This window comes from Arvicanthis niloticus, chromosome 5 (genome assembly GCF_011762505.2).
Source record: "Arvicanthis niloticus isolate mArvNil1 chromosome 5, mArvNil1.pat.X, whole genome shotgun sequence".
In the NCBI taxonomy this organism is placed as follows: domain Eukaryota; kingdom Metazoa; phylum Chordata; class Mammalia; order Rodentia; family Muridae; genus Arvicanthis; species Arvicanthis niloticus.
The window spans coordinates 20,758,336-20,783,826 of NC_047662.1; the positions used below are offsets into that span (position 1 = coordinate 20,758,336).

General features: G+C 47.0%; 2 protein-coding genes and 1 long non-coding RNA gene across 6 annotated transcripts in view; 2 read left to right on the forward strand and 1 right to left on the reverse strand.

The window, feature by feature from the left end:
* Nucleotides 1-1,548: 1,548 nt before the first annotated feature.
* Nucleotides 1,549-16,189, forward strand: Lin28a (lin-28 RNA binding posttranscriptional regulator A). Its single transcript, XM_034503927.2, has 4 exons — nucleotides 1,549-1,579; nucleotides 2,040-2,236; nucleotides 11,789-11,973; nucleotides 13,341-16,189. The coding sequence occupies exons 1-4, from the start codon at nucleotides 1,549-1,551 to the stop codon at nucleotides 13,555-13,557; spliced, it is 630 nt and encodes a 209-aa protein (XP_034359818.1). The 3' UTR covers nucleotides 13,558-16,189.
* On the reverse strand, nucleotides 3,775-18,414 carry LOC143442326 (uncharacterized). Its single transcript, XR_013110400.1, has 3 exons — nucleotides 18,257-18,414; nucleotides 4,335-4,441; nucleotides 3,775-4,066 (listed from the first exon to the last, which is right to left on the reverse strand). It is a non-coding gene; the product is annotated as an uncharacterized LOC143442326 (long non-coding RNA).
* Nucleotides 18,415-18,432: 18 nt separating this feature from the next.
* Dhdds (dehydrodolichyl diphosphate synthase subunit) overlaps nucleotides 18,433-25,491 on the forward strand; it is a 31,198-nt gene continuing 24,139 nt past the window's right edge. For 2 of the 4 annotated variants that reach the window (XM_034501877.2, XM_034501878.2), the window contains exons 1-4: nucleotides 18,458-18,628; nucleotides 18,956-19,069; nucleotides 22,310-22,426; nucleotides 24,850-24,992. In XM_034501877.2, the coding sequence (XP_034357768.1) occupies nucleotides 19,007-19,069; nucleotides 22,310-22,426; nucleotides 24,850-24,992 (323 nt within the window). In that variant the 5' untranslated portion in view covers nucleotides 18,458-18,628; nucleotides 18,956-19,006. Of the gene's footprint in view, nucleotides 18,629-18,955; nucleotides 19,070-22,309; nucleotides 22,427-24,849; nucleotides 24,993-25,491 lie in introns of all 4 variants that reach the window. The other 2 variants (XM_076934012.1, XM_034501880.2) reach the window with 2 other exon arrangements.

Sequence of the window (25,491 nt, forward strand, 5' to 3'; positions counted from 1 at the left end):
CATGCACAACTGCAGCGTGTGAACCACAAGAGATTGTGCACACTTGTGGAGAAGACTGAATTCAGGATAAGCTGATGCCCCTGAAAGCAGGCTCTGTCCCTTTAAATGGGTTGTAGCCGTGGGGGAGGGGGAACTGACCGGAGCTGGCATTGTCCAGTTTGAACTGAGCACCGGAAGTGAAGGGGCAGGGCCAGGGCCGTGCACTGAGCCCCGGGCCATTGTCCATCTCTGACCAGGGCAGTGGCCACCCCTCTGGTCCACCCTCTTTATCTTCTAGTAGGGAGTTTACCTTTTCAAATGAGAAGCTTCCTTATCCAGTCTTTCCACCAGTCACACTACTCGAAGGGTAGCGCAATTGAGGATGGTGACTGAGAACAGGAGGGTCTGGGAATCAGAGTGTCCCGGGCCCTGGAGGAAGTGCCTCCACCCACCAATCTATTCTCTGCCACCAACGGATGGGACAGGACGGGACAGGACGGGACGCAGCAGGCAGGGGCCGATAAGAACACAGCTAGCACAGAGGGCATTCACTCTTCAGGGTTTCCACATGCTCTCCCAGGAAGCTCCACCTGGGAGCAACTTTAGATGTAGGCTTAGGAGAGAGCAAAGGACTCTTCGAACAGAATCAGTTGGGAGCTTGTTTCTGATTGGGATAAACCCAGAGAAACTGATGTTGAAATTTGGAGGTGGAGACATCCAGTTGCAGTCAGAGACAGGCCGAGTTTGAGAGGCAGTACCTAGGTTAAGACAGACCAGCTCTGTGGGGTCGCCAGCCGCTCCCCTGCACCCCTATCCCGGCTTCCTAGGGTCCAGAACTCCAGGTCTATCTAAGCACACGGAGGTGGGGGGTGAGAGCAGGTCAGCGCCAAGCAGCCGGGTCAGCTCCGAGGCCTGAGGGGAAAGAGGGGGAGGGGCGCTGAGGAGCTGGGGGAGGGGGAGGGCTCATCCATTTCTCCCTTGACAGGTGGTTTGTGTTTCTGATTGGACAGCGCCACCAGGCTCACACCTCCCTCCCCCAACTCTCTGGAATGTATAATTATCTGCCCGGGGGGTGGGGGTGGTGTGTGTGTGTGTGGTCACGTGGTTATAAAACTACCCCCCCCCCGGGTCCCCCACCTGTGTCCGCTTTGGATACCCGCATTGAGTCCTTAGAGTGCAGGATCCCAAATTCTGGGGTACTGAAGACTTCTAGGGCAAAAGATCCCCATCTCCAGATGTGTGTATGTGGAGGGGGTGTCAAATCTCAAGGTTCTGGGAAGGGACACCCCAGAGGTGTCAGAGACCAGAGCAGTGGGGGAGGGCCGAAGCCAGAGCCAGAGGGAAAGGGAGGGGTAAGGAGAGAGGGGAGGGGAGGGGGCTGCCCGCGGGGGGTTGGGTCATTGTCTTTTAGAATTTGGGAGCCTTTGAAAAGCCGTGGGCCCTCCCACCGCTATTGTGCGGGGGAAGATGTAGCAGCCTCTTCTCCGAACCACCCCTTTGCCTCCGGACTTCTCTGGGGCCAGCAGCCGCCCGACCTGGGGCCCGGGGCCACGGGCTCAGCCAACGACCATGGGCTCGGTGTCCAACCAGCAGTTTGCAGGTTCGAGTTTGCGATTCAGCGGGCACACCTTAGGGTGCAGGGCGCTCAATAGCTAAATAGAAGGGAGGTGGGAAAGTGTCCCACGGACTTGCCCGCGGGACCCCAAGTCCCTGTGGCCTCCTCCTTCTTGGGGCCATCTCTGGACTAGGGAACACTGGTGTTCCAGTGGCTTGTACGCGGAGCCCGTGGGGGCGGAGGGAGAGAAGAGGAGGGGCCTGTCCCGCCGCGTGTGCACGGGCAACTTGTTGTGGGAAGACAAGCAAAACTTTCGGGGCGTCAGCATCCTCGGTGTAAGCTTGGGGAGGCAGCCAGGACAGGTTTCTTCTTACCAGATGCTTGGTAGCTGCCTTCTCCTGGGTGTCTATCCGCGGGCTGACCACCGAGATCTCCCAGAGGGTTCTCTGAGAGGGCTTGTGATCCCTTGGTCCCCAGCTGATCACCTGGCCCTCCCTGTCTCCAGGTGGCTGCGCCAAGGCAGCGGAGAAGGCGCCAGAAGAGGCGCCGCCTGACGCGGCCCGAGCGGCAGACGAGCCGCAGCTGCTGCACGGGGCCGGCATCTGTAAGTGGTTCAACGTGCGCATGGGGTTCGGCTTCCTGTCTATGACCGCCCGCGCCGGGGTCGCGCTCGACCCCCCGGTGGACGTCTTTGTGCACCAGGTGAGACTGATTCTGGAACTTTGCTAGGAAAAAAGAAAAAAAGACTGGGAGTTCCTATGAATAGGCCTGGCTGGTGGACCCTCCTGTCGGATTGGAGGAGATAAAGGACCCTCATTGTGCGTCCCTATCTTTTCCGGGACACCCCAATTTTGACTTTCTAGTAACTGCAGTGGTACGAGGAGGCACTACTGACTACCAGCAGCACCCCCTCCCCGCCCCCTTCCGGGAACCCCTCCGCCTTACCACGTGTCTATTACCTCTTTCCCCTGGGAAGGGAGCAGGGGGCAGGGAGGTGACCCCATGTGGCAGAAACTAAGGTTGTATTGTGCTTGCCGGTGGGGGAGGGCGAGCAGGCCGACCAGGGAAGCACATGCAGGCCTGAGCCGGGCGTTAGTGCCCTGAGTTCTGAAGGTCTGAATCTAGTTCACAGGGAGGAGTGTGTGAGCAATTTGCCACCCTACTTACGGGTATGAACCTGAGACGTCAGGCTCTCCCGGTTTCAAAGCGTACCTCAAGTCAGGTGGCCACCCAAAAGTCAGGTCCTGTGGCCAGTGTAGGTTTGGTAGATCCCGGAAGGATCAGTGTGGGAGCTGAAAAAAAGCTCCCTTACAGGTCTGGCTACAGATCAGGACTGGCAGGCACCTCTGGCTGTCTACCGGGTCCTGCCTGGAAGGGGGACCTTAAGAGCTCAGGCCTTCATTCCTGGCTGCGGCAATCCCAAGTTCTCAGTTAAAGAAGGGCAGCACAGTAGGGAGTGAAATTCAGTGTCGAGGGGGCAGGCGGTGGAATGGAGACTGGCCTCTGGCCCTATTCTCCTCAGCTTGGCATTTATGGCCCCAGACAGCCATTGATTGCTGTCCCTAACATTCCTAACCCTAAACAAGGAAGGGAGTGGAGCCTTCAGGTTTCCCTCTTCCTGGCCATTCCCTTTCTTACTGTCCTACGGGTGGTTCCAGCGATGCCATTCCACGGTGGAAAGGAAGTTCCTGCTCCTGCCCTTTTCCACATTTGGTGGGTTAAGGCTGGACCAGGAAAGAAGGAATTGTTAATCCCTGGCCCAGGAGCTTGACACCCGGGGCCGGGCAGGGAGGGGTTACTTCAGGGAGGTTAGCTTTAGGAGCTGTGGGGGAGGGGAAAGGAGGATGTGGGGATTAAGAGTTGGAGCCTGAGGGATGGCGTTCTTGAGGGGGAGGGGTGGGGAAGGAGATGCTGGATGGACTGGTTGGGGGCTGCCGGGAAGGCTGAACACTGCCCTCCGGTCAGGAGGTTGAGGAGTGGAAACTAAGTAGAAGGGTTGAAGGAATTTGACGACCAGCTCTTTGCTAGTGTCCTAGGGTCACCGAGCTTCTGGAATATGTGCTTTCTTAAGGAACCTGCCCAAGTACCCTTAACTTTTCTGCACCGTTCCCCACCCCCCATCACTAGCACCAGACTGCTGGTTTCAGGATGGTGGCTTTGTGCCCCCCCATCTCATTTGCATATGTGAATGATAACCCACAGGAAGTAATTGTGAGACAGAAGGGAATTGGCCTCTTAGATCTATTAAATCACTTTATTACAGGAACCAGCTCTGAATGGCCCTCCTCAGCGGGTGGCAAGGCTCCCCCATTCGTCCATTTATCTGATCACAGAGATTAAAATATTTCTTGGTCTGGAGATGGGCTGGGGACCTTCAATTTTGGGAAGCTGAGGTATCAAGGAGGGTTCAGCACTTTATTGACTCCTTGCAAAGGCGCCGAGGAGGAGAATGTACCTTCTGGTCTGAGGTTCATTGGTGTTTGAACAAACGGAGAAGCTGTGCCTCACTTAGGATTGGTAGCAATTGGAAAGCTGTAGGATATCAAGGGAGGAAAGCAGCAGTCTTTGGTACAGACCAGCTTGGGGACCTGTCCACATTTGTGGTTTTTGTGTTTGGTTTTCTTTGTGTTCTTTTGAGGGGAGGCATCTCACTGTGTAACCGTGGCTGACTTGGAATTTGCCCTGTTACCCAGACTAGCCTTTAACTCAAGAGAGTGCTCACCCCTGCCTTCTGGATGTGGGGATTAAAGGTCCATGCCTTTAATCCTGGCTGGCACCCATATTTGAAGAACTCAGTTACCTCTCCACTCTGCACACACTGTAACTGGTGTTATTCCACAAGCTGCCTCCGCTGCTTGAGAAGGTCCACACTCTAGCAGTCAATTCGGTTGTTGGGCCGAGGTATCTCTAAGGAAGGAATGTGGTAGATACAGGTTAATCGCTAAGACTTGTTGACTCTGGAAGGGGAGTGTGGAGAGGGTAAGAAATCTTTAGCAGAGCTTCTTGTTCTTCAACTGTTGGACCCTGGGGATGGGGTAGGATTACGTGGTGGGGGAGGGGGATATTGTCTCAAGATGACATTTGCCATGCCAGGGAAAGAGGGGAGGAATCAAAGAAGACCTTTCCAAGATTGAGAAAATACCGTTTCCAACATCCTGTTAGCCACTGTCCTTGAGCTGATCCACACTCTCTCTCTCTCTATCTATCTATCTATCTATCTATCTATCTATATATATATATGTATATATATATATTGAGGCAGCACCTTGCACTGTAGAGCAGGCAGGCCTGCAAGTCATTGTATATATAGCCAAGTTGACCCGTAGTTGGGTGACACCAGAGCCTGACTTGCATGTAGTTCATTCTGTTCCCAGTGAGGAGTAGGCTGAGGGTGAGGAGCTATTGAAACAGGTTTCTCTAAACACCCATTTTATTCGGCCATAGGTCTTTAGATGTTGAAATCTGGAATTAATTAGTTGTGAGAACCAAAATGTCTCCCTATCTTGCCAAATGTCCCTTGGGAGGCACGATCACTTCTCACTGGGAAAGGGTTAGCAAGATATTTGTCAGAATTGTTATAAGTCCCTGGCCACTTTTAAGTTTATCTCTGGTTCCCTGTGGTTCAAATCTAAACCACCAAGATTTGTAGAAATTAAGAAATAAAATTGCAGTGGGTTTTAGCAGCTCCTCAGAATGTTTTTGTTTTGAAGGCAGGCTCTTTTGTAGCATGTGTCGGGCCTTGATGCTATATCTGCATAGACCCAGGGCTCAGGTCACAGGTGTGCACTACCACCTTCTGGCCCAGATAACTTTTTATTGCTTTTTTTTTTTTTTTTTTTTGCTTACAGGCAAAGACAGTATGTATATATTTGGCAAAGGAACTAGGTTGGGTGTAGAAACAAAAAATTCAATATTGACCCAGAAATGTAAGCTAAACCAACTATGTGAGCCCAGTGCTTTGGACCTTCAGAAAATGCCTGAGGGATGACAAACAGCCTCCTCTGAGGGCCTGGATAGGGTAGCTGGGCAGGGGGAGGGGCATGTGTGGGATCTTGCCTTCCTGGTTTATAGCACGGCACCTAGTTATTGATGTCTTATGCTGTCTCCACCTACATGGATGTCCTTTCGAGAGAAGAACTCGGCTGTCTGGATAGTTTCATAGTTTGTACTTCATCTAAATGAATGTGGAAAAGAAGAACCTATTAGTATGTCTTGAGGAACTTGGAGGATCAGGAGTAGACCAGAAAGAGTCTATTCACTAGAAGACACAAAGAAAGGCTGTAGGTGAATGAGGCGGTTTCTTCTGAACTGGTTAGGATATGGCTTGGCACCAGAGTATCTGTGAGATACTCTGAACCCCAGAACTTCAGCTTCATCTTGAAATCCAACCTAGGACACTATCTGTCATTCCTATGTCAGTGGGAAGAGGTGGCTTAGGAATGTGTGTGTGTATATATATATATATATAAAGTTAATATGAAGAAGTCCACAAGTTATTTTGTCATAAAATATTTGGTGCCCTCTTTCTAAGGAGACATGCTTTTCCTGGATAAAGACTTTACCACCATTCCAAGCAAATCTTCCAATATGGTAAACTTCTGCCTGGTGGGTGACATGTCATATACTTATCATATACTTATCAGTGGTTTTCAGTGACTTGGTCCAGGGTATACGGGCATATAACCATTGTTCAAACATTCCTAATCAGAAGTTAAACTTCATTTACTAACTCTTTAATATTTATTTATTTGTTTGTTTGTTTGCTTGTTTGTTTAGAGAAGCTGTCACTGTCACCTGCGTGAAGAACGGGTCTGTTTGGTCCAACTCTGGGAGGGGTTGGAGCAGGAAACATTCATAATTGTACCTGCTTTAATCGTGGTTTCACACTGCTGCCAGACACTAATGTGATGGCTTTCTCTGTGGTGCTGGAATAAAATCCGGGAAGCCTTTCCCTCCCATTCACATCCTGAGAATGGGTTAGGATGGGATGGGAAGTCCAGCATAAGGATAGGAAGGGCCCAGAAAACCAGCATGAGGAGCCAAGGTGCCCTTGCTTCTGAGTCTCGAATGGGTTGAGGCGCCATCTGGTGGACAGCTGCCGAGGAGCATTTGGCCTGGGCCACTGAGCATAGGTGAATGGCAGTTAACCTTGGGTTGGGGACATTTATGATACCAACCGCTAACCCTCTAGCACTGAAGCTCCGACACCACAGTATCTATCTACCAGTGTTTAATCTTTGAAATTAAAATGATTATTTAGGGGCTTTAGAGTATATCGAGGAAAAAAATATCCGGCTTGCCCTATTAAAACATCTTGCTGGCTAGCAAAACCAGGCTCATGGCAGTGGTCCCAACACTTGTCCTTTCTCTGTTACTGCGACCTAGGTGCTTATTTTTATCTCAAGTTCCTGTCCGGGATACTCCCTGGCTCTCCCAAATACTTGGCTGGTCTCACTCACTTCATTAGGGTGTCTGATCAGATTTCTCCTCTTAATCAGAGCATTTATAAACCTTCTGGTTGGGATGCTGCATGGGTTTGAGTATTTAGGTCCCTGCTTGGTCTAAAGTAAACATTTAATATGCATTTTGGTTCCTAAACCCAGCATTGGTCAGAGACATGTATGGGGTTGGTCAGAACTGGACTAGTTCTGTGTGCTGGAGGAGAGAGCCCTGGTCTTGGTCCTGGTAAACTGGTTGGGGTACAGGGAAATCTCCCATAAAAAGAAGCGCGAGAAATGAACAGTGTGTGGGAACTGGAAGAGACCGGAAAGTTCTAACTATAAGCTTTGACAAATAAGTCCAAGAATTAGAATTTTACTTATTCCTCGGTCCATATTGATGTTGGGCTGGGGTATTCGATGTGGGGGCGGGTGGGGATTTGTCAAAAGAAAGAAGCAGAAGCCAGGAAGTTCTTGTAACTGAAGAGTGCCGTGGGGCACCGGGGAGGAAATGCTGTAACTGTCCTAAGTGTCATCTTCCCCCCTGCAGTGGCCTAAGCAGGCTGTACACCTGACTAACTTCAACAGGTTGGAAAAGGAAAATGGGATTCCAGCCCCTCCTCCCGTTGAAATATTTATCTGCTGCGGGAAGGACTTGGCTGAAGACGCCATAGGGGAGGCATTCTCTCTAGTCCATCCTGGAGGTACGGGGAGGGTGGCTGGGAAGGAAGATGGCTGATAGTTAACTAGCAAACTTTCCTTTCCCGGAGTCTGACTGGGGAAGAGGTTCAGAGTCCGTTCCTCTCATCTCTACCATAGTGGGAAGGAAGGAAGGAAGGAAGGAACGAACTGGTCCGGTTTGAATGTGGGGGGAGGGTGGGGGTTGAGCCATCCTAGGGGGATCTGTGCCCTGGAACTCCAGGAATCTGACCACCAGAACCAACCAGTGTCAACTCTTTGTTCCCCGGGGCTGGGCTCTATTGGGGGAGTTCAGGCCATGCCCCTCCCCCCAGTGCCTTTTCTTTTTGGAGGGGATGGGAAGAGGGGCGGGGCCCTGCTTTGTGTGTGGTTAGGGGTGGACTGGGGGTGGTAGAAGAATTTCAGGCTCCTTTTAGATTCTGGCCCTGGGAGTCTGGCTTGGTGGGGCTGCACACTGATTACCTATCTGATAAGAGAAGAATTCAAACTATGTTTTAGAAAGGAGTGGGGGAGGGGACGGGCAGCCACCCCTGGAGACCACCAGTTTAAATCCTGCCTAGCCTTTCTGTTGAGGTGCTGGCAGAGGCGGTCTTAAGCAGATCTTCAGTGGTGGGGGCACTGAGGGGGTCAATCACATCCCTTTACCTACTTGTACTGTCCCTTTGGGCTCACCAGTCGTAGGAGTGGGTGGAGTAGGGGGGATGTTGCTCTCAGTAAACCGGACCTCATGGATGGCTGTTTTTTGAGTTCCTAAGAATGGTTAGTAATAAACGGAGAGTTCTCTGAGCGTCTCAACACTTGGCTCTTATTGTTAACCTGACTCCATCTAGCCTGAAAGGTAGGTAACTGGTACTCCCTGAGGATTTATACATGACTGGTGAAGTGTTAACTACTCTTCATGCATAAAACCCCACAGCACAACCGTAAAATCAGTCTATACTCCATTTTACAAATGAGTGAGGAGGGAACCCGCTCCTAGACCCTGTTCTTAATTGCTTATCTTCTGCATCACAGCTGGACCTGCAAGGGACCCTGCTCAGGCAGGAATTGCCTGGGGAGAGGCAGTTGGTCTGGCTGCTCCCGATCCTTTCCAACTAGTGCCTCTTGACTTTTAGGAGTGGTTTTAGGGTAGTTTCTGTTCAGTGGGGCTGAGAGATGGGTCCTTTTGAACATAGTATTACTTTTATTTTCTGCTTTAAGGTTTTACCACCCACCCATCCCCTCATCAAATTGAGGCAGGAGGTTACCATGCCTTGGATAGTCCTGTATGTGTAAAACACTAGGTGGGAGGCAGTCTGGTTAGAGTCTGCTTAGCAATGTGTGGCCCTGGGTTCTATCCCAAGCACCCATCTTAAAAAGTGAAAGAACATACCTTTGCAATATTTCTATGACAATGTTTCTGGGACAATTATAAATAATCCTAAAGTGTTTAATTTGAGTGTTGTGAGACCTTGCCCGTTAGAATCTGGACCTAACATTCTGTTTAAGCCAAAGGTACTGCCTGTGCTAAGCCTACTAATGCCTACTATGGGCCTACATCTTTTATTCCAGCATTCAGCAGGCTAAGGGTGGGAGATCTCCAGTTTAAGGTCAACCTGGTCTATATAAGCAAGGTAAACGTCAGTTAAAAAATGAGCAGGTTTCTGAGTTGAGGCAGCCTGGTCTACATAGTGAGTGCTGGGTCAGCCAAGGAATAAGGAGAAAACCACCGCTTCCCCATTTTTCTGAGGACCCTAAAGGCCTAATTAGTGAGCTTGCATTTTTATAAGCCTAGAGAGGGGATGTGGTGACCAGGCCTGGGCTCATCACCAACATCCTTGCTGGAAGCTTTGTTTGTGTAATATCAATTGAATTATTTAATAACAAAAGCTAGCAAGGTGGGGGATGTGTGCCCTGTCTGGCTAAAGAGTCTGAGTGTGAAATACTCTGGCAACTAGAATTTAGTGGCACGTGCTGATGGCTCTCAGTCCTGGCTAGGTGCACGGGGTCTACTTTTGTTTCTCTGAATTCATTTACTTTTTCTTGTCTTTGCCCTTTGTGTGTGTGTGTGTGTGTGTGTGTGTGTGTGTGTGTGTGTGTGTGTGTGTCTCAATAGTGTCTCTCCATGACCATGTCTGGCCTGGAACTATGTAGACCAGGCTGGCCTCAGATGCAGTGCCTCTGTTGGGATCTAGAGCATGCAGCACCATGCCCAGATCATTTTCTTTTTCTTTTTTGGGGGGAAGTGAGAAAGAACCATTGTATGTTAGGCAGGCACCCTGCCATTGAGTCTCACATTTTATGGTGACTATTCTGAATCCCTCACTCCAAGGGCTAGGAGGTGCTGTTGCCTGCACTAATGAACAGTGATCTAGTATGACAGCTGTGAGCTTAGGGATTCTGGGTTCCTCCGATGACTGGCATTCTCCACTCTCTGCAAGCTGCTTATACGTATGTTTTTCAAGTTTTGGTGCAACCTGTAGTGTTTCCAGAAAGGAAACTAGTCTATAGAAATTGCTCTAAATCCTCATTTGCATTCCAAATCAAATAATTTATTATCTGTTTCCTTGCTGGTTATGTTCACCTGGTCCCAGCTGCCCAAGGGGCTGTAGCAGGAGCAGCTGGAGCCTGATCTGCAGGTTAGCCTGCAGGTTCCAGGACAGCTAAAATTACAGAGAAACCCTGCCTCTAAAAACAAACAAAAAAGGTCAGAAATCCATACTTCATGCTTCATTAATTCATCCAAAAAATGTGACCAAATGTGGCATAAACAACAAATTTGTTGATTTTTTTTTAATGTTTTTTTTAAATTGGGGGGGGGGGGGAGGGGATGCCACAGTGTGCATGTGGAGGTCAGAGGCCAATTAGGGGGAGTCTGTCCTTCTGTCATGTGCGTTCCAGAGTTTTCAGGCCTGGCTACAACTAACTTTAGCCACTGCGCCATCCTGCCAGCCCCTTTATGTCTTTTAAAGTAAATCTGTCATTCTAAGTGTTCTGGCCTTGTAACTGTGTAGCCCAGGCTGGCCTCCAGCTGCAGCTGGTGCTTTCTGTCCAGGCTCCCTGAGTGCTGGGATTATGGGCTGGGCAGAGGTGGACCACCAGGTCTGGCTCTCTTAAATTTGTGCAGTTTCCCTCTAAGTGTCCAGTGGCTTTTTGTAGATTTGTTTGATTGTGTCTGACTTTTCTTAAAGAATGGTTTATTGGGGCTAGAGAGGTGGTTCAGCAGTTGAGAGCACTGACTGCTCTTCCAGAGGTCCTGAGTTCAATTCTCAGCAACCACACGGTGGCTCATAGCCATCTGTAATGGGATCTGATACCCTCTTCTTGTGTGTCTAAAGACAACTACAGTGTACTCATATAAAACAAAATAAATCTTTAAAAAAAAAAAAAAAGAATTACTTATTTTATGCCTATGAGTATACTTCAGACACACCAGAAGATTCCTGGAATCTCTTCCTGACATTCCATTTTAATCCTTATCCAATTTTCAGAAACATCATCTTTAGGATTTAAAACTTAAAAGATTGGAGGAATAGACAAAATTTCTCATAATTGTTCCCCAGATTCATAGATTAACATTTTGCACTCTTTGTTGTATTTTTTATCTCTGTATAGTTTTTGTTGTCTGTTTTTTGGGGGGAGAGGGTTGGGAGGGGTGTTCTTAACTATTTTGGCCTGAAATGCATCTATGTGTATATAGGTCAGACTTGTCTCAACCTCAGAGATCCATCTGCCTTTGTCTCCCAAGTACTGGGATTAAATAAAGGCTTGTACCACCAAACGTGGTTCAGTTATATTATCTTAGTAACCCATAAATACAGCATTCAGTATGATTCTGTCTACACATTTTCGTGTGTATTTCCTAAGAATGGACAGTTCACTTGCTTATGGTGGAGGGAGGTTGTGTTTCGTCTTTTGAGACAAGTCTCTTAGTATAGTCCACATTGCCCTCAAACTGGGGTGACAAGTATGTGCTGCCAAGCTCGACTCTGAGTTTGGTTTTCTCATCTGTGAGATGGGAGTTCTGTTGTCACTTTTTTCTCTTCCTGTCTTACAGGGACAGGTCATAGGTTTGCGGTTTTGTTTTATGGCGCAGTAATGGAGGCAGATAGTAAAATCTAGCGTTTGCATTTGACAGAGCAAGCTACACATGGAAGGTTTCCGAAGCCTCAAGGAGGGAGAGGCAGTGGAGTTCACCTTTAAGAAGTCCGCCAAGGGTCTGGAATCCATCCGAGTCACTGGCCCTGGTGGTGTGTTCTGTATTGGGAGTGAGCGGCGGCCAAAAGGGAAGAACATGCAGAAGCGAAGATCCAAAGGAGACAGGTATGGCCTGGAAGGGCAGCTCATAGCTGGTGTAAGTTGCCAAGGATGGGGACTTCACTCGGCTTGCCACTGGATCCCATTGCCAAAGATAGTTAATTTAAGCCATGAGAGTAGCCTCTACTGTGAAGGGTGACACTGTCCACAAGGACTTTAGAAGCAAACATTATGAATCGGATCTGTGTGTGCTGGGGGAAATGGTATCTTGGGTATTTACAGTTCTTGTCCGGAGCTTCAGTTGGCTAGCGTCTGCATTTTTGCTATGGGGCTTAGAACCTCTTAGCCTCTGAAGAGGTAATATAATTTGGCTTTTACAAATTCTTTCTTAGCAAGACATGGTCACGCATGCCTTGAATCCCAGCACTCAGGAGGCAGAGGCAGGATTCTTGAGTTTGAGGTCTACAGAGGGAATACCAAGAGAGCCAAGGCTACCCAGAGAAACCCTGCCTCAAAAACAAAACAAAACAAAAACAAAAAACTTCATTCTTTAACCAGGTCAGGTGGTCCCTGCTTGTAATGGCTGGACTTAGGAGGCAGACAAACAGTGGGCCTCCACCAGTTCAAGGCCAGGCAGGAGTATAAAGTGACACCTTGTCTTAAAAATGAATGAATAAATACATAGACAGGGCTGAAGAGATGGCTCAGGGGTTAAGAGCACTTACTCCTCTCCCAGAAGATCCAAGGCAGTCTCATCAATCCCTCACCTGTACCTCACAGCTGGGATCTGTCTGTCTGTCTGTCTGTCTGTTTGTTTTCTTCATCTTTTCAAGTTGATGGTAACTGGAAGATCATCTACAGTGTTGCCTTGGGAACCCTGAGACTGTGAACTGTTGTGTTGTGGCTCAGTCCCAGCAAGTACCTTTAACTAACCCCAAGAGCTTTCTGTTTACTGTGAAGGAGTAGTTGTGGTGGGGCTCAGCCCTGACACATGCCTTTAACCCAAGAGCTCAAGAGCTAAATAAAGTCAAGGATGGGTCATGAGGCAGAGCTGGCAACCTGTTGACAGAGAGTGAGCATGAGAGAACCCAGGGAAGAGGGAGGAGTTGAAGGAGCTTTGGTCTTGTGCTTGGTTGGAGGAGGAAGGTCAGCTGGGGGCTTTCTCTGCCTTTGAGCTAGCAAGCTTTCCCCCACAGCATCTGGCTCCTGACTCTTCATTTGGCAAATCAAACATTTGGGATTTTGTTTTGAAAACCATGTTTAGTAGATCAGGAAGGGGAAAAGATTGATATCCAGAAGCAGGAAATAGGTCACTAGGAAGGGGGAACGATTATAATCATAAACAAACATGGATGGAAGTGTGAGCCTATCAGGAGGCTTCAAATATTTTCCTCGAGTATCTCTCTCACCGTTACCGTTTTGTCTCATGCCAGGTGCTACAACTGTGGTGGGCTAGACCATCATGCCAAGGAATGCAAGCTGCCACCGCAGCCCAAGAAGTGCCACTTTTGCCAAAGCATCAACCATATGGTGGCCTCATGTCCACTGAAGGCCCAGCAGGGCCCCAGTTCTCAGGGAAAGCCTGCCTACTTCCGGGAGGAAGAGGAAGAGATCCACAATCCTGCCCTGCTTCCAGAAGCACAGAATTGAGGCCCAGGGGTCAGGGTTATTCTTTGGCTGATGGGGAGTTTTCAGGGAGGAGGCATCAATCTGCAGAGTGAAGAAAGTGGGGATAAGGGTGGGTTGCTTGGGTAGCTTGCACTGCCGTGTCTCAGGCCGGGGGTTCCCAGTGTCACCCTGTCTTTCCTTGGAGGGAGGGAAAGGGTGAGACAAAGGAACTCCTACCCCGCTCTCTCTGAAAGCAAGTGAAGGCTTTTGTGGGGGAGCCACCCTAGTACCTGCATGCTTTATCTGAGGCTTTAACATGCTTTGCCAAGTGGCTGGGATAAGAAAGCTCTTCTTTTGTAGAAGGCCGTGTGATATTTCCCTTGCCAGACAGGATGTGAAACAAGTGTCAAACCAAGATTAATGACCCTAACCCTCCAGCTACTATGTTCTGTGGAAGGGACTCTCAGGAGCAAGGCGAGGATATTTCACACCATGCTTACTCATCCTGTGCTGGGGATGGTCTCTAGCAGGGGGTTGTGATGAAAGGCAGAGGGTGGTTAGGGAGACAACCGCAGGCCTGCTGCTCCCGCCTCACTCCCAGCCCTTTCGGGGCCAATGGGATTTTAATTTATTTGCTCCCTTGGGTAACTGCACCTTGAGTCCCACTTTCTCCAGGATGCCAACTGCACTATCTATGTGCGAATGACGTATCTTGTGCGTTTTTTTTTCTTAATATAAATATTGGGTTTGTATTTTTGTATATTTTAATCTTAAGGCCCTCATTCCTGCACTGTGTTCTCAGGTACATGAGCAATCTCAGGGATAAGTCCAGTAACAGCTCCAGGTCTGCACAGCAGGAATACTCTTTTTTTGTTTTGATCACCATGGAGACCAACCATTTGGAGAGCACAGCCTGTTGAACTACCTCATTTTTGCTGATGACAGCTGGCTTTTCTGCCATAGCACCCTTGAAAAATGTCTCAGGTTTTAATTGAGCTGCCCTAAGACTTGATCTGGTTTTGGCAAAACATCGGAAATCAGTCTAAACAGGAAAGGGTGGTACAGAGGCATTGAAAGGCTGAGCCAGGTGAAAGGCGAAAGAGTAACTTAACCAAATCCATCCTTTTGCCAGATTAGTCTAAGCCTGCCATGCACAGCAGGGTGTGAGTGTTTGTGTGTGTGTATGTTGATATTTTTTTTGATGCAAATTTATGAGGATGAGGTGGGGTTTTTTTTGTTTGTTTGATTGCTTTTTGATACTGGGGATCAAAACTTGGACTTCATTTGTGCTAGGAAGTACCCTGCCACTGAGTTATCCTGGTAAGGATGCAATTTCAGACCAATACCCTTATTCCTACACTGTGCTTTCCGGGTATGTAACGTGAAGCAGGGGTTCAAATCCTTAGCTTTTCACAATCTTGGCTTCCAGAGAGACTCTCAAGTGTGGGCCTCTGTGGCAAGTGTCCTGCCCTGTGATGGTTGATAGCTAAAGGAAAGGGGGAGGGGGGGGAGTTTCGTTTACATGCTTTGAGATCGCCACAAACCTACCTCACTGTGTTGAAATGGGACAAATGCAATAGAACACATTGGGTGGTGTGTGTGTGTCCGATCCTGGTTTCTTGTTTCCCCCAAATGCTGCCCCCACCCTTAGTTAATTGTATTCGTCTGGCCTTTGTAGGACTTTACTGTCTCTGAGTTGATGGTTGCTAGGTGGCCTAGTTGTGTAAATATAAATGTATTGGTCTTCATGTTCTTTGGGGTTTTATTGTTTACAAAACTTTTGTTGTATTGAGAGAAAAATAGCCAAAGCATCTTTGACAGAAAGTTCTGCACCAGACAACACCATCTGAAACCTAAATGTGGGGTCCTCAAAATGAGCCTCTGGGACCATGGCCTTCCCTTCCATGCTCCTCCCCATCTCCCATTCTGGACCACAGTGACCTTAAGACAGCCCCTCTTGTCCCTCATAAGAAAACCTATGCTCATTTTTTCTTCGGGCATCTCTACAACTCTTGAATGCCCCAACATAAAAATTCTGAAGAGGCCACGAACCTCATTCTCCCATTGTTCCCTAACTCAGTGAAGAGTTTTGGTTGGTGGTTCTGAGACAGGGTCTCACTCTGTAGCCAGAGATAGCCTCAGATTCCTGGCTGTCGTCCTGCCTCAGACTCCTCTGTGCAGGGATTGCAGGTGAACCACTTCTCCTTGGCAAGACCATTTCATGGTGTGATTCACCTTTGGACGGATCAAACAAACATAGTCTGTCACCCTTGGGTAGAGAGAAGCAATTGTGGGGCCTTCCATGTAGAAAGTGGGATCTGGAGACCAGAAAAGGGACTATGAATGTACAGTTAAGTCACTCAGGAACTTAATGCCACGGTGCAAGAAACTTATGTCAAAGAGGCCACAAGATTGTTACTAGGAGACGGACGAATGTATCTCCATGTTTACTGCTAGAAACCAAAGCTTTGTGAGAAATCTTGAATTTATGGGGAGGGTGGGAAAGGGTGTACTTGTCTGTCCTTTCCCTGATCTCTTTCCTGAACTGCAGGAGACTAAGCCCCCTCTGGGGTTTTGGTGACCCCACCCCTGGGGTGTTTTATTTCATGGTTGATTTTTTTTTTTTTTTTTTTTTTTTTTTACTGTATTCCTATCGTATAATCATTTTGTAACACATGCTGACTTTACCTTCCCTTCTCTTCCCTGGGAAAATAAAGACTTATTGGTACTCCAAAATTGGTACTGTTCTCTCATCAGATACTTAGGATGCTTTTCTCTTCTCATAATCCCCACCGAGGATTGGGAAGTCACAGGACCATTAAGTTTTCCCCTTCCCACTTTGTTAGGGATGAATCTTGAAAGTTCAGCCCTTGTAGCACCTCATTACACTGGATTTTTGTTTCTAGTTAAGGCCTCTTGTCCCTTCCTTGGAAGCTGCCACATTCAAGAGGGGATTAGAGGCCTGGCATGCATAAGAATGGAAATGCCTATGCCGCTGCTGGGATGAAAGGCTGGGGCCAGGGCTTAGGGCATGAGACCCTAATAATACTTTGTCCTTTACTCCTCAAAGCCCCTTACAAATCCTAATTAACCCCTTGCAACACCCCAAAAAAGGAAAGTACCATACAGAACTGGGGGAATTGAGGCCAAAGGAGATTCCCTGACTATGAACCATTATTTTGTGATACAGTTTGCTAACTTTCTAGTGAGTGCTTAAACATTCTTAAAAATAGCAGAAGATTTTTTACAGGGAGGGGTGGGGATGGGTGGAATACTTTGCCAAAGGGAAACCTAAGTATTAACAAAAAGTGGATTAAATAAATCCTCAAACTGTTACCAGAGCAGGGGGTTTGTGACCCTTTAACTAATTGCACCAAAAGTTAAAACCCAGTGGCGCTAACTACTAGGCTTCAGTGAGCTAAGAGCCTTCCTGAGAAATGGTGTTATTAGCAGAAGCTTCACAGCTCACAAAGGAAATCCAAGTGTGGGAGCTGGTGAATGGGGCATTCATCTCCACAGCCTTGAGTGTGTTTTGTGCTTTCCTCAGGTAAAGCTGAACAGGTGACATCTTACCCTGTGTTATTGAGACCACAGGGAAAATGAGGTTAAAAAATACAAGGTTCGTTGGAATTGTGAAATTCTATTACAGATAGAAGTATGATTTGAAAGAAATACTAGTTGCATCAGATACTGAAAGTTCAGTTTTGGGGCTTTTTTTTTTTTTTTTTTTTTGAGAAAGCAGAACAGCCTCTTCCGGTATCATTAAATACAATAAAAGGCAAGGCGATGGATAATACTTTTGAGGAGCTAAGTCTCCTGAAGCCCAGTCTAGGCCCAATTTTGTTCTGTTCAGTATCTAAAAGTCCTTCAAGACTTGGCTATTCAGCTAATGCTTTTGATTTCTTGCTTGGCCCCAAAAACCTCTCCACAAGTGTTGTAGATTGTTTCTATTTTTGTTTAGTTTTGAGGCTGAGTTTTCCTGTGTAGGCCATGCTAGCCTCAATTACCCTAGGTGATCTAAACTGCTGATTGTCCTTCTTTCACTGGCACCATGCTTTTAAGGCTGGACTGGAAACTGAACCCAGGGCTTCTGGCATGCTGGGCAAGCGCTACCAGTAGGGTTATATTCCCCAGCGCTATGGGCAGTGATTTTGTTAGTCCTAAGAATAAAGCTCTTTTTGTCTTGTTCATTAACGTGAGTCTTTGGAATCTGCAAGTTATAAAGTCGGGATGCTTTAAATCACCCCCCAAAAGTGACTAGAGCAAGAAACCTTTCCGATGAATTAACAGCATTAAAAGGCGACAAGTGGAAACACGTTAGAAGTTTTTGAAGAAACAGTATCCCGTAGATCAGGTTAACTTTAGATTTTCTACGTAGCAGAAAAGACATTACTTAATCCTCGTGGCCTCAGTCTTCGGAGTGCTGAGTTCAGTGACGACGCGCCACCAGTTTCTGCTAAAATAACGATTTTTAAAACAAAAATTTAAAGAACCACAGTTCACTTTTCAATGGTTTACGTCCATATCACCAGCAGTTGGGAGACAGAGGCAGGAGGATTGTCATAATACGATGTTATCGTGTCTCCCAAAATACAAGCATTGCGATCATCGATAAAGAAACTCCTTTTTGAGGTGGAGCAACCCCATTCTCTCACCCTAACAAATTGCCACAATACCCGAGGCCACACAGCATGTGTGGGCTGACCCCTTCTCAGGCCATTAGGCTGGACTCCTGCCTAACCTGCATGGTTTGCATCAGGCGACCCTAGCGGCAGCAGTATCAGCTCACGTGACCTCGGCCCTCCAGGCGCTGTTTCCACGCCCGGCGAAAGCGGCCACCAATAGCCAACTCTCAAGAACTCGTGCCGCTCCGCCCCCGAGCCCGTAGGCTCAAGGCGCGGCCCCTCCCAACACGGACGGAAGGGGCGTGTCCAAATGCGCAGAGGTGACGTGTTCTTCCAGCGCCAAGTCGTGAGTCGCCCCGAAGTGGTAGAAAAACGTCTTCTCCGGCGTACTAGGTGCAGAGTGAAAACAGAGACCCAGAGGAGGGAAAACTGGATGTGGAGTTATCCGCGGGAGACACTCAAGTCCAGGCGGAAGAGTGACCATCGAGGTAACAGATGCGACAGCCAAGGCGGGTAGTGATTGGTTAGCCCAGGGTGAGAAAAGGATCGCCGGGCAAAAGAGAAGTTGCGGGGATTGATCAAGATGTAGGTAGCATAATGTGGCAGGATATTTGGAAGAAATCAGTGCACATAAGAAGGATAAAAAAATGGCCTTGTCCCAAAGGACTCCCTTTGGCTTGTAGAGGCCTGAGTGGATTAGAAGAGTCTCTGGATTCAGACGCGTGCTGCTTGCCACAGTCCTGTCGGTCTCTTCAGTCAGTTTTATTTATTGCAAGCACGGATGACTTCTCTCTCTCTCTTTTAATTTATTCAAGGTTACCTGGCTGGCTTTTTGTTCTTGTGTGATTTCTGACATAGCACGAACTATGTCATGGATCAAAGAAGGAGAGCTGTCTCTATGGGAACGGTTCTGTGCCAACATCATAAAGGTGAGCAGGACCCCAGGGAGAACGTTGGCCGTTTGGATAGTTGGGTAATCGCGCTGAAGTTTATTATTAAATTTTAGCAATCCCTAGGAAGTGGAATTTAGTAAATGAATGAGAGAATCTTGAACAAAATTATAAAGTAGTTTGCAGGGCTGCGTTTCTAGTGTTTACTTACCGAATGCCTTATTTTCTTAAGGCCAATGAGGGTGTATCATTAGATCACACAGACTGTTAGATTTGCCTTCTGGAAAATGGAATTATGGCGTTGGGAGTGTCAAAAGGGCTCACTGGTGGAATGCTTACTTAGTATTTGAGAGACCCTGAGTTTGAAAAAGGGAGAAAGACTATGACTGTGAATGAGAGGGACCAGAAATTTGTCTCACTGGTGCTGTGGTTCTCAACCTGTGGGTCTCAACCCCTTTGGAGGTTGTCAGATATTGACATTATGATTCATGACAGTACCACAATTACAGTTATAAAGTAGCAATAAAAATCCTCTCATGTTGAGGTCACCACAATATGAGGAGTTGTATTACAAGGTCACATTAGGAGGGTTGAGAACCACCGCCCCAGAGCTTCCATCTCTGTTTCCTTGTACTGTGTTCCGAGTTGAGGTTTCTTTCACGGTTAGACTGTGACCATCTGCTATAAAGGCAGTCAACTGTGAGGGAAACTCCTGTTATCTGCCAACCATGTGGCTTCACAGACATGTCTTTTTGAGGGTTAAAAGAAGTATATGCACAAAGAATTTAGCACAATATCTAGTGATACTAAGTTATTTATCTTGGTAGGGTGATATATAGCGTATATTTAGAGGACAGAACGACTTTCAGAATCAGGCTTTGGGGCAAGTACCTTTACCAGCTGAGCCATCAAAGGCCTCATCAGGAATCACAGCGATGTCACATTCTGTGCTTGACAGAGGTTTTGATGCAAACCAGTCAGCCTGGCTTTATTTTATTTATTTTCTTTTTTACATACAGATTGTCAAACAAAAAATGAATTTGAGTCGATAAGCCTTGTATTGCCACATACTTGCCTACAAATGTCAAATAATCGCAAGTAGGCCAGAAAATGGAAACTCTTTTGTTAGGAAACTAATATCCTTGTGTTGGCAAAAATAAGTGTAGGAGACAAAAGCAAAAGGCAGTGGAGGGATGAGTGTGAACGATAGCTCAGATGGCTCTGTGGAGAAAGGTTTTTGCTACCAAGTGTGGTAACCTGGATTTGGCCCCCACAACCTATACAGCAGCAGGAGAGAACTGTTGAAGATAGGCCCTGGTTCGTCCTCCCAACCTCGTGCTCCAGAGACAAGACTCAGATTCAAAATATATTTATAAGTACCTTGGCCACAGAGCCAGGCTCTTCTCTGACTAGATATAACTTAAAATGCCCCATTTATTCTAGCCCACATTCTGCCACATGCCTGGTTACCTGTGCTCAGATACCCTGCATCCTGTTCATGACATCTTCCCAGCAGATCCCCCGCCCCGCCACACACACACACACACACACACACACACACACACACATCTTTCCTAGAATTCTTTCTCCTCCTGATGTCCCACCTTCTGTTTCCTGCCCAAAGAGAGGTCTGATCTCTAAAAAGAAGAAGAAAGACAGAAAAAAGGATAGAGAAGAGGAAAGGAGAGATAGAAATCCTTGAGTCTAAGCTTCTTATTTTGTTTCTTCCCTGCCCAAGACCATCCCCTAAACCATCCTAACTTAAGCGATTGGGGCAACAGTCTTCTTATAGAGAACTGACTCTTAGAAATTATCTTCTGCCTTCCACAGTCACACACATACATACACATTCACTAACTAAATAAGTGTAATTAAAAAATTAAAGACTGCCGGGCAGTGGTGGCGCAGGCCTTTAATCTCAGCACTTGGGAGGCAGAGGCAGGTGGATCTCTGAGTTCGAGGCCAGCCTGGTCTACAGAGTGAGTTCCAAGATAGCCAGGGCTACACAGAGAAACCCTGTCTCGAAAAACAAAACAAAACAAAAAAAATCAAAACTCACTTAGATCCGGTTAGAAAGGGCTGGAGAGGTGGTTCAGTTGTTGAGAGGACTTGCTGTTTGTGCAGAGGACTCAGATTCAGTTCCCAGCACCCACTGTGCAGCGCACTGTAACTCCAGTTTTAGGAAAGTGATCTCCTGTTCAGAGGGAGTGCCGGTTCGCATGCGGTACTCAGACGTGTGTACAAGCCAAAGATCCACTGATAACAGTTACAGAAAAAGTTTGTCTTGCCCTATTCAGAATAAGTCTTCATGAAAATTCAAAAAATAACAGGCTTTGGCAAGGACATACAGACAAAAGAACCCTCCTACACTGCAGAGGGGAGTGTAGTCTAGTCAGTATGAAGTTCCTCAGCAAATGAAAGGTAGACTTGGTGTGATCCAGCTAGGTCACTCCTGTATATTGTAAAGCATCAGAGTCAGCCCCCTCCAGACACCTGCCAGCCCAGTATACTGCTTGCTCTTCACAGTAGCCAGGTTGCCAGATCAGTCTCTGTGCTTTGCAGTTAGTAAGTGGAGCTTTAGAAATGTGGTGTACAAACACAGTGCGGCTTTGTTTAACCATGGAGAAGAAAGAAATCATGTAGTTTGTAGGAAAGTAGATGGAACTGGTTATTATCATGTTAGGTAAAATAAGCCTATCTCATAAAAATTAATCTCAGGTGTTTTGTTCCTGTGTGGGATTGGTGGGGTCCTGAAGTTAAAGCATAAGGTGACTGCTGTTGGTGTGGAAGGGGAAGGGGGGAGAGGAAGGGATGCTAGGAAAGGGTAATGGGGCAGGGGGTCGATATGTAATATAACGTACAAGGATGGAGAAGGTTCAGTGAACTGCTCACTCTGTACAAGGGAAAATGAAAGTAGACCAAGTCTTTTCTCAGATTTTATCTTGACTTACTGTAACGACAGTTATTTAGTGTGTCTATGTGTCTGTCTATGTATGTATGCATGTATGTATGTATGTGTATGTATGTATGTTACATGAATGCAAATACATGCCACAGCACACATGTGAAGGTGGAGAGTAGTTTTCCTTCTCCAGAATGTGCCCAGGTCCTGGAGAATCAAACTCAAGCTATTGGGCTTCACAAGAAGCACCGTACCGCTGAGTCATCTTGCCAGCCCAGGATTTCATCTGATTATTCAAACCTATTAGGTAAGGATGTCATGTTCCCCCTTTATTCCCAAGAAAATGAAGTTGGTTCATTATTTATCCTCATCTACAGGCTGGCCCAGTGCCCAAACATATTGCATTCATAATGGACGGCAACCGTCGCTATGCCAAGAAGTGCCAGGTGGAGCGGCAGGAGGGCCACGCACAGGGCTTCAATAAGCTTGCTGAGGTGGGTGTGGGTGACAGAGCTTGGAGTGAGTGATTTGAAGACCTAGATGACAGCTAAAATATGACACTTGGAGTTTCCTGTGGTATGAGTGTTTTTTAATTCTTGTTTTGTTTGGTTTGTTGCTTGCTACCCAAGGGTCTCATCCTGGCATCAACACAACTGTCACCATCACAGAAGAGTAGGATAGCAAGCTTCTGTGTTTTGCTGCCATTAGTCTTTTTTTTTTTTAATTGTATCTCTTATCCAGGCTGCTACTAAATGTCTTATTACCATTTAGAAAATTGCTGGGTCGGCAGGTAAGGGTGCTAGCGGCTGAGTCTGTGCTGGAAGGAGCCAGTGCTGACAATTTTGTAATCTTCATATACATTTTGTGCTGTGAATGAACGCAGCCACACACATGCACAAATATCAAAATCAACTTTTGTAATTGTGCATATCATTGTATGACTTTATGTTTGTTGAGGCTATTTTGATTATTTTTTTTATTGCCTTTTTATCTATATTCTAGTGATGGCAAAGGCTGCTTGTTTGTTTGTTTGTTTGGGATTTTTCTAGACAAGTTTTCTTTGTGTAGCCCTGGCTGACCTGGAATGTGTTCTGTAGACCAGGCTGGCCTCGAACTCACAGAGATCTGCCTCCCAAGTGCTGGGATTAAAGGTCTGTAGGACCACTGCCAGGTTTGTTTGCTTATTTTGGACAGAGCATTTTACTCTGTAACCCTGGCTGGCCTGGAACTGTGCAGATCAGGCTGCCCCAAACTCATGGAGATCTGCCTTCCTCTGCCTCCTTAGTGTTGGTATAAAGCCGGAGACACCACCATAAGTGCTTATATTTATTTTTGAGATAGTATCTTACATAGCCAGACTGGCCTCAAACTTCATGTAACCAAAAGTAACCTTGATCCCCCTGATCTTCTTGCCTCTACTTGGGAGTGCTAGGATTACAGACATGGTGCCACTGTACATGGTTTTAACCCAGGTCTTCAGTCAAGGTAGGCAAATACTTTACCAACTGAGCGACTTTTCCAGCAGTGGTTTATTTATTTATTTTGCATTTTAGGAAATGTAGCTGGGCCAAGTGGTGCCTTTAATCCCAGCAGAGCCAGGAGGAGCCTGAGTTAAGGCCAGCCTGGTCTACAGAAGGAGTTACAGGACAGCCAGGGCTACACACCTGCCTTGAAAAACCACACCACACCAAACCAAAAACCACCACCAACAAAGACAGCATCTCCCTGTGTATCCAAGTTGGACTTGACCTCAGGGTTCTCCTGCCTCAGCCTCTTGAGTGCTAGGTGTGTGTTGTATCAGTGCTCCCAGAAGTTACTCTTGACACGGGTAAGCTTTCAGAGGTGACTAGTATGTCATGTTTGATGTAACGTGAAAGCAACAGTCCGCTTCTAAATATGTGTCTGGAAAAGGAACCACAGGAAACCCTTTTACAAACTGTGAAGTGCTGCATAGTGATCCATCAGGTTGTTGCTTCTGCTTTGATTCCCCAACCTCTTGGTCTGCCATTATAAAGACGTTCCCTTCTGAGCAGCAGTGCCTCCCACACTCTCTCCTGGCCATCTTACCAGGGTGGTTTTGTAATCCCTTCCTGCAGGTAAAGGAGCTTCATCCCAGAGAGGTCAATAATGGCCTACAGCTCGTTAGAATTCTAGGATGGCATCGCAGCTAAAAACCTAGGACTTTATATTCTTGCTGAAGAGTTCTTTGGGATAAAATAAAACTGACAGATTTTAGTTTTTCTTCCTGTTTTGTTTTATTAAGATATTGTTTCTTGTGGCCCATGATGGCCTCAAGTTCAGTATATATAGCCCAGGCTGGCCTTAAACTCCTGATCTTCCTGCCGTCGACCTTCCAGAAGCACAAATTAGAAGTTTTGAGTAGCTGGGCAGTGGTGGCGCACGCCTTTAATCCCAGTACTTGGGAGGCAGAGGCAGGTGGATTTCTGAGTTTGAGGCCAGCCTGGTCTACAGAGTGAGTTCCAGGACAGCCAGGACTACACAGAGAAACCCTGTCTCGAAAAACCAAAAAAAAAAAAAAAAAAAAAAAAAAAAAAGAAGAAGTTGTTTTGAGTAACATACATGGATTGAGGGTTTTTTTTTTTCCTCACTATTTTGTGTGTGTGTGTGTGTTTTAAAGAAAGGATCTTACTATATAGTCTAAGTTAGTTTTGATTCTTGTGTCTCAGCTTCTCAAAGAATAGACCTGAGCCACTATACCCAACCTCCGGTTTTTAAGCTTCTTGAATGGTGACGACTTTTTTCCTAGTTGGCTCATTATTCAAACATAACTGCTGAAATTGCGCAGCCTTCACTCAAGTCTGGGGAAGATAAAAATCCTTGCTCAGAGCTGAAGCATTGGTTACCTCTTCCTGTTTGTCCTGTGCCTTACCTAGCTCTTTCTTTACCTTCCCCTCAGACTCTGCGCTGGTGTTTGAACCTGGGCATTCTAGAAGTGACTGTCTATGCATTCAGCATTGAGAACTTCAAACGTTCCAAGAGTGAGGTTGACGGGCTCTTGGATCTAGCCCGACAGAAGTTCAGCTGCTTGATGGAAGAACAGTAAGATGCTGTCCAGATGGAGAATGTCCTGTTTCACCATCCCTGTCTAACCTTCCTTGACCCCAGCCCTGAGCTTTTTTCTCTGAAACTTTATTAAGGAGGCTGATGTCCAAGGTTATCCACTAGCCCCTGAATTCACATGCAGGAAAACCACAAAACTGCTAGTCTACTTGTATTTCATGGTTGGGACATTACATCTTGTAAAGAGAAGAAAAGGCCTTACAGGCGGCCACAGTGAGTTGGTGATAGAGCCAGGCTGGGAACCCAGTCCTCCGTCCTCCAGGGTCTTTATAGTTCCTCTAGGAACCTCAAGCACCTCTCAACTGTGTTGTCATAGGCTGAGCATTCTTGTGCATGTTTTCGGTTGAGCAGCCTTTCAGGGTATTATAGCAGGCTGGCTTGTCAAAGGGTTCCAGGGTAGGGGGAGACTGAGAGACAAGTAACACTGAGCTCAAAGAAGCCAGGACTGTACGTAAGTAGGATTAGCAAAAGTGAGCAT

Coding starts and splice junctions, on each gene's coding strand:
- Lin28a (XM_034503927.2), top strand. CDS start 1,549: ATGGGCTCGGTGTCCAACCAGCAGTTTGCAG. Junction 1,580..2,039: donor GTCCAACCAGCAGTTTGCAG/GTTCGAGTTTGC, acceptor CCCTGTCTCCAG/GTGGCTGCGCCAAGGCAGCG. Junction 11,974..13,340: donor CGAAGATCCAAAGGAGACAG/GTATGGCCTGGA, acceptor GTCTCATGCCAG/GTGCTACAACTGTGGTGGGC.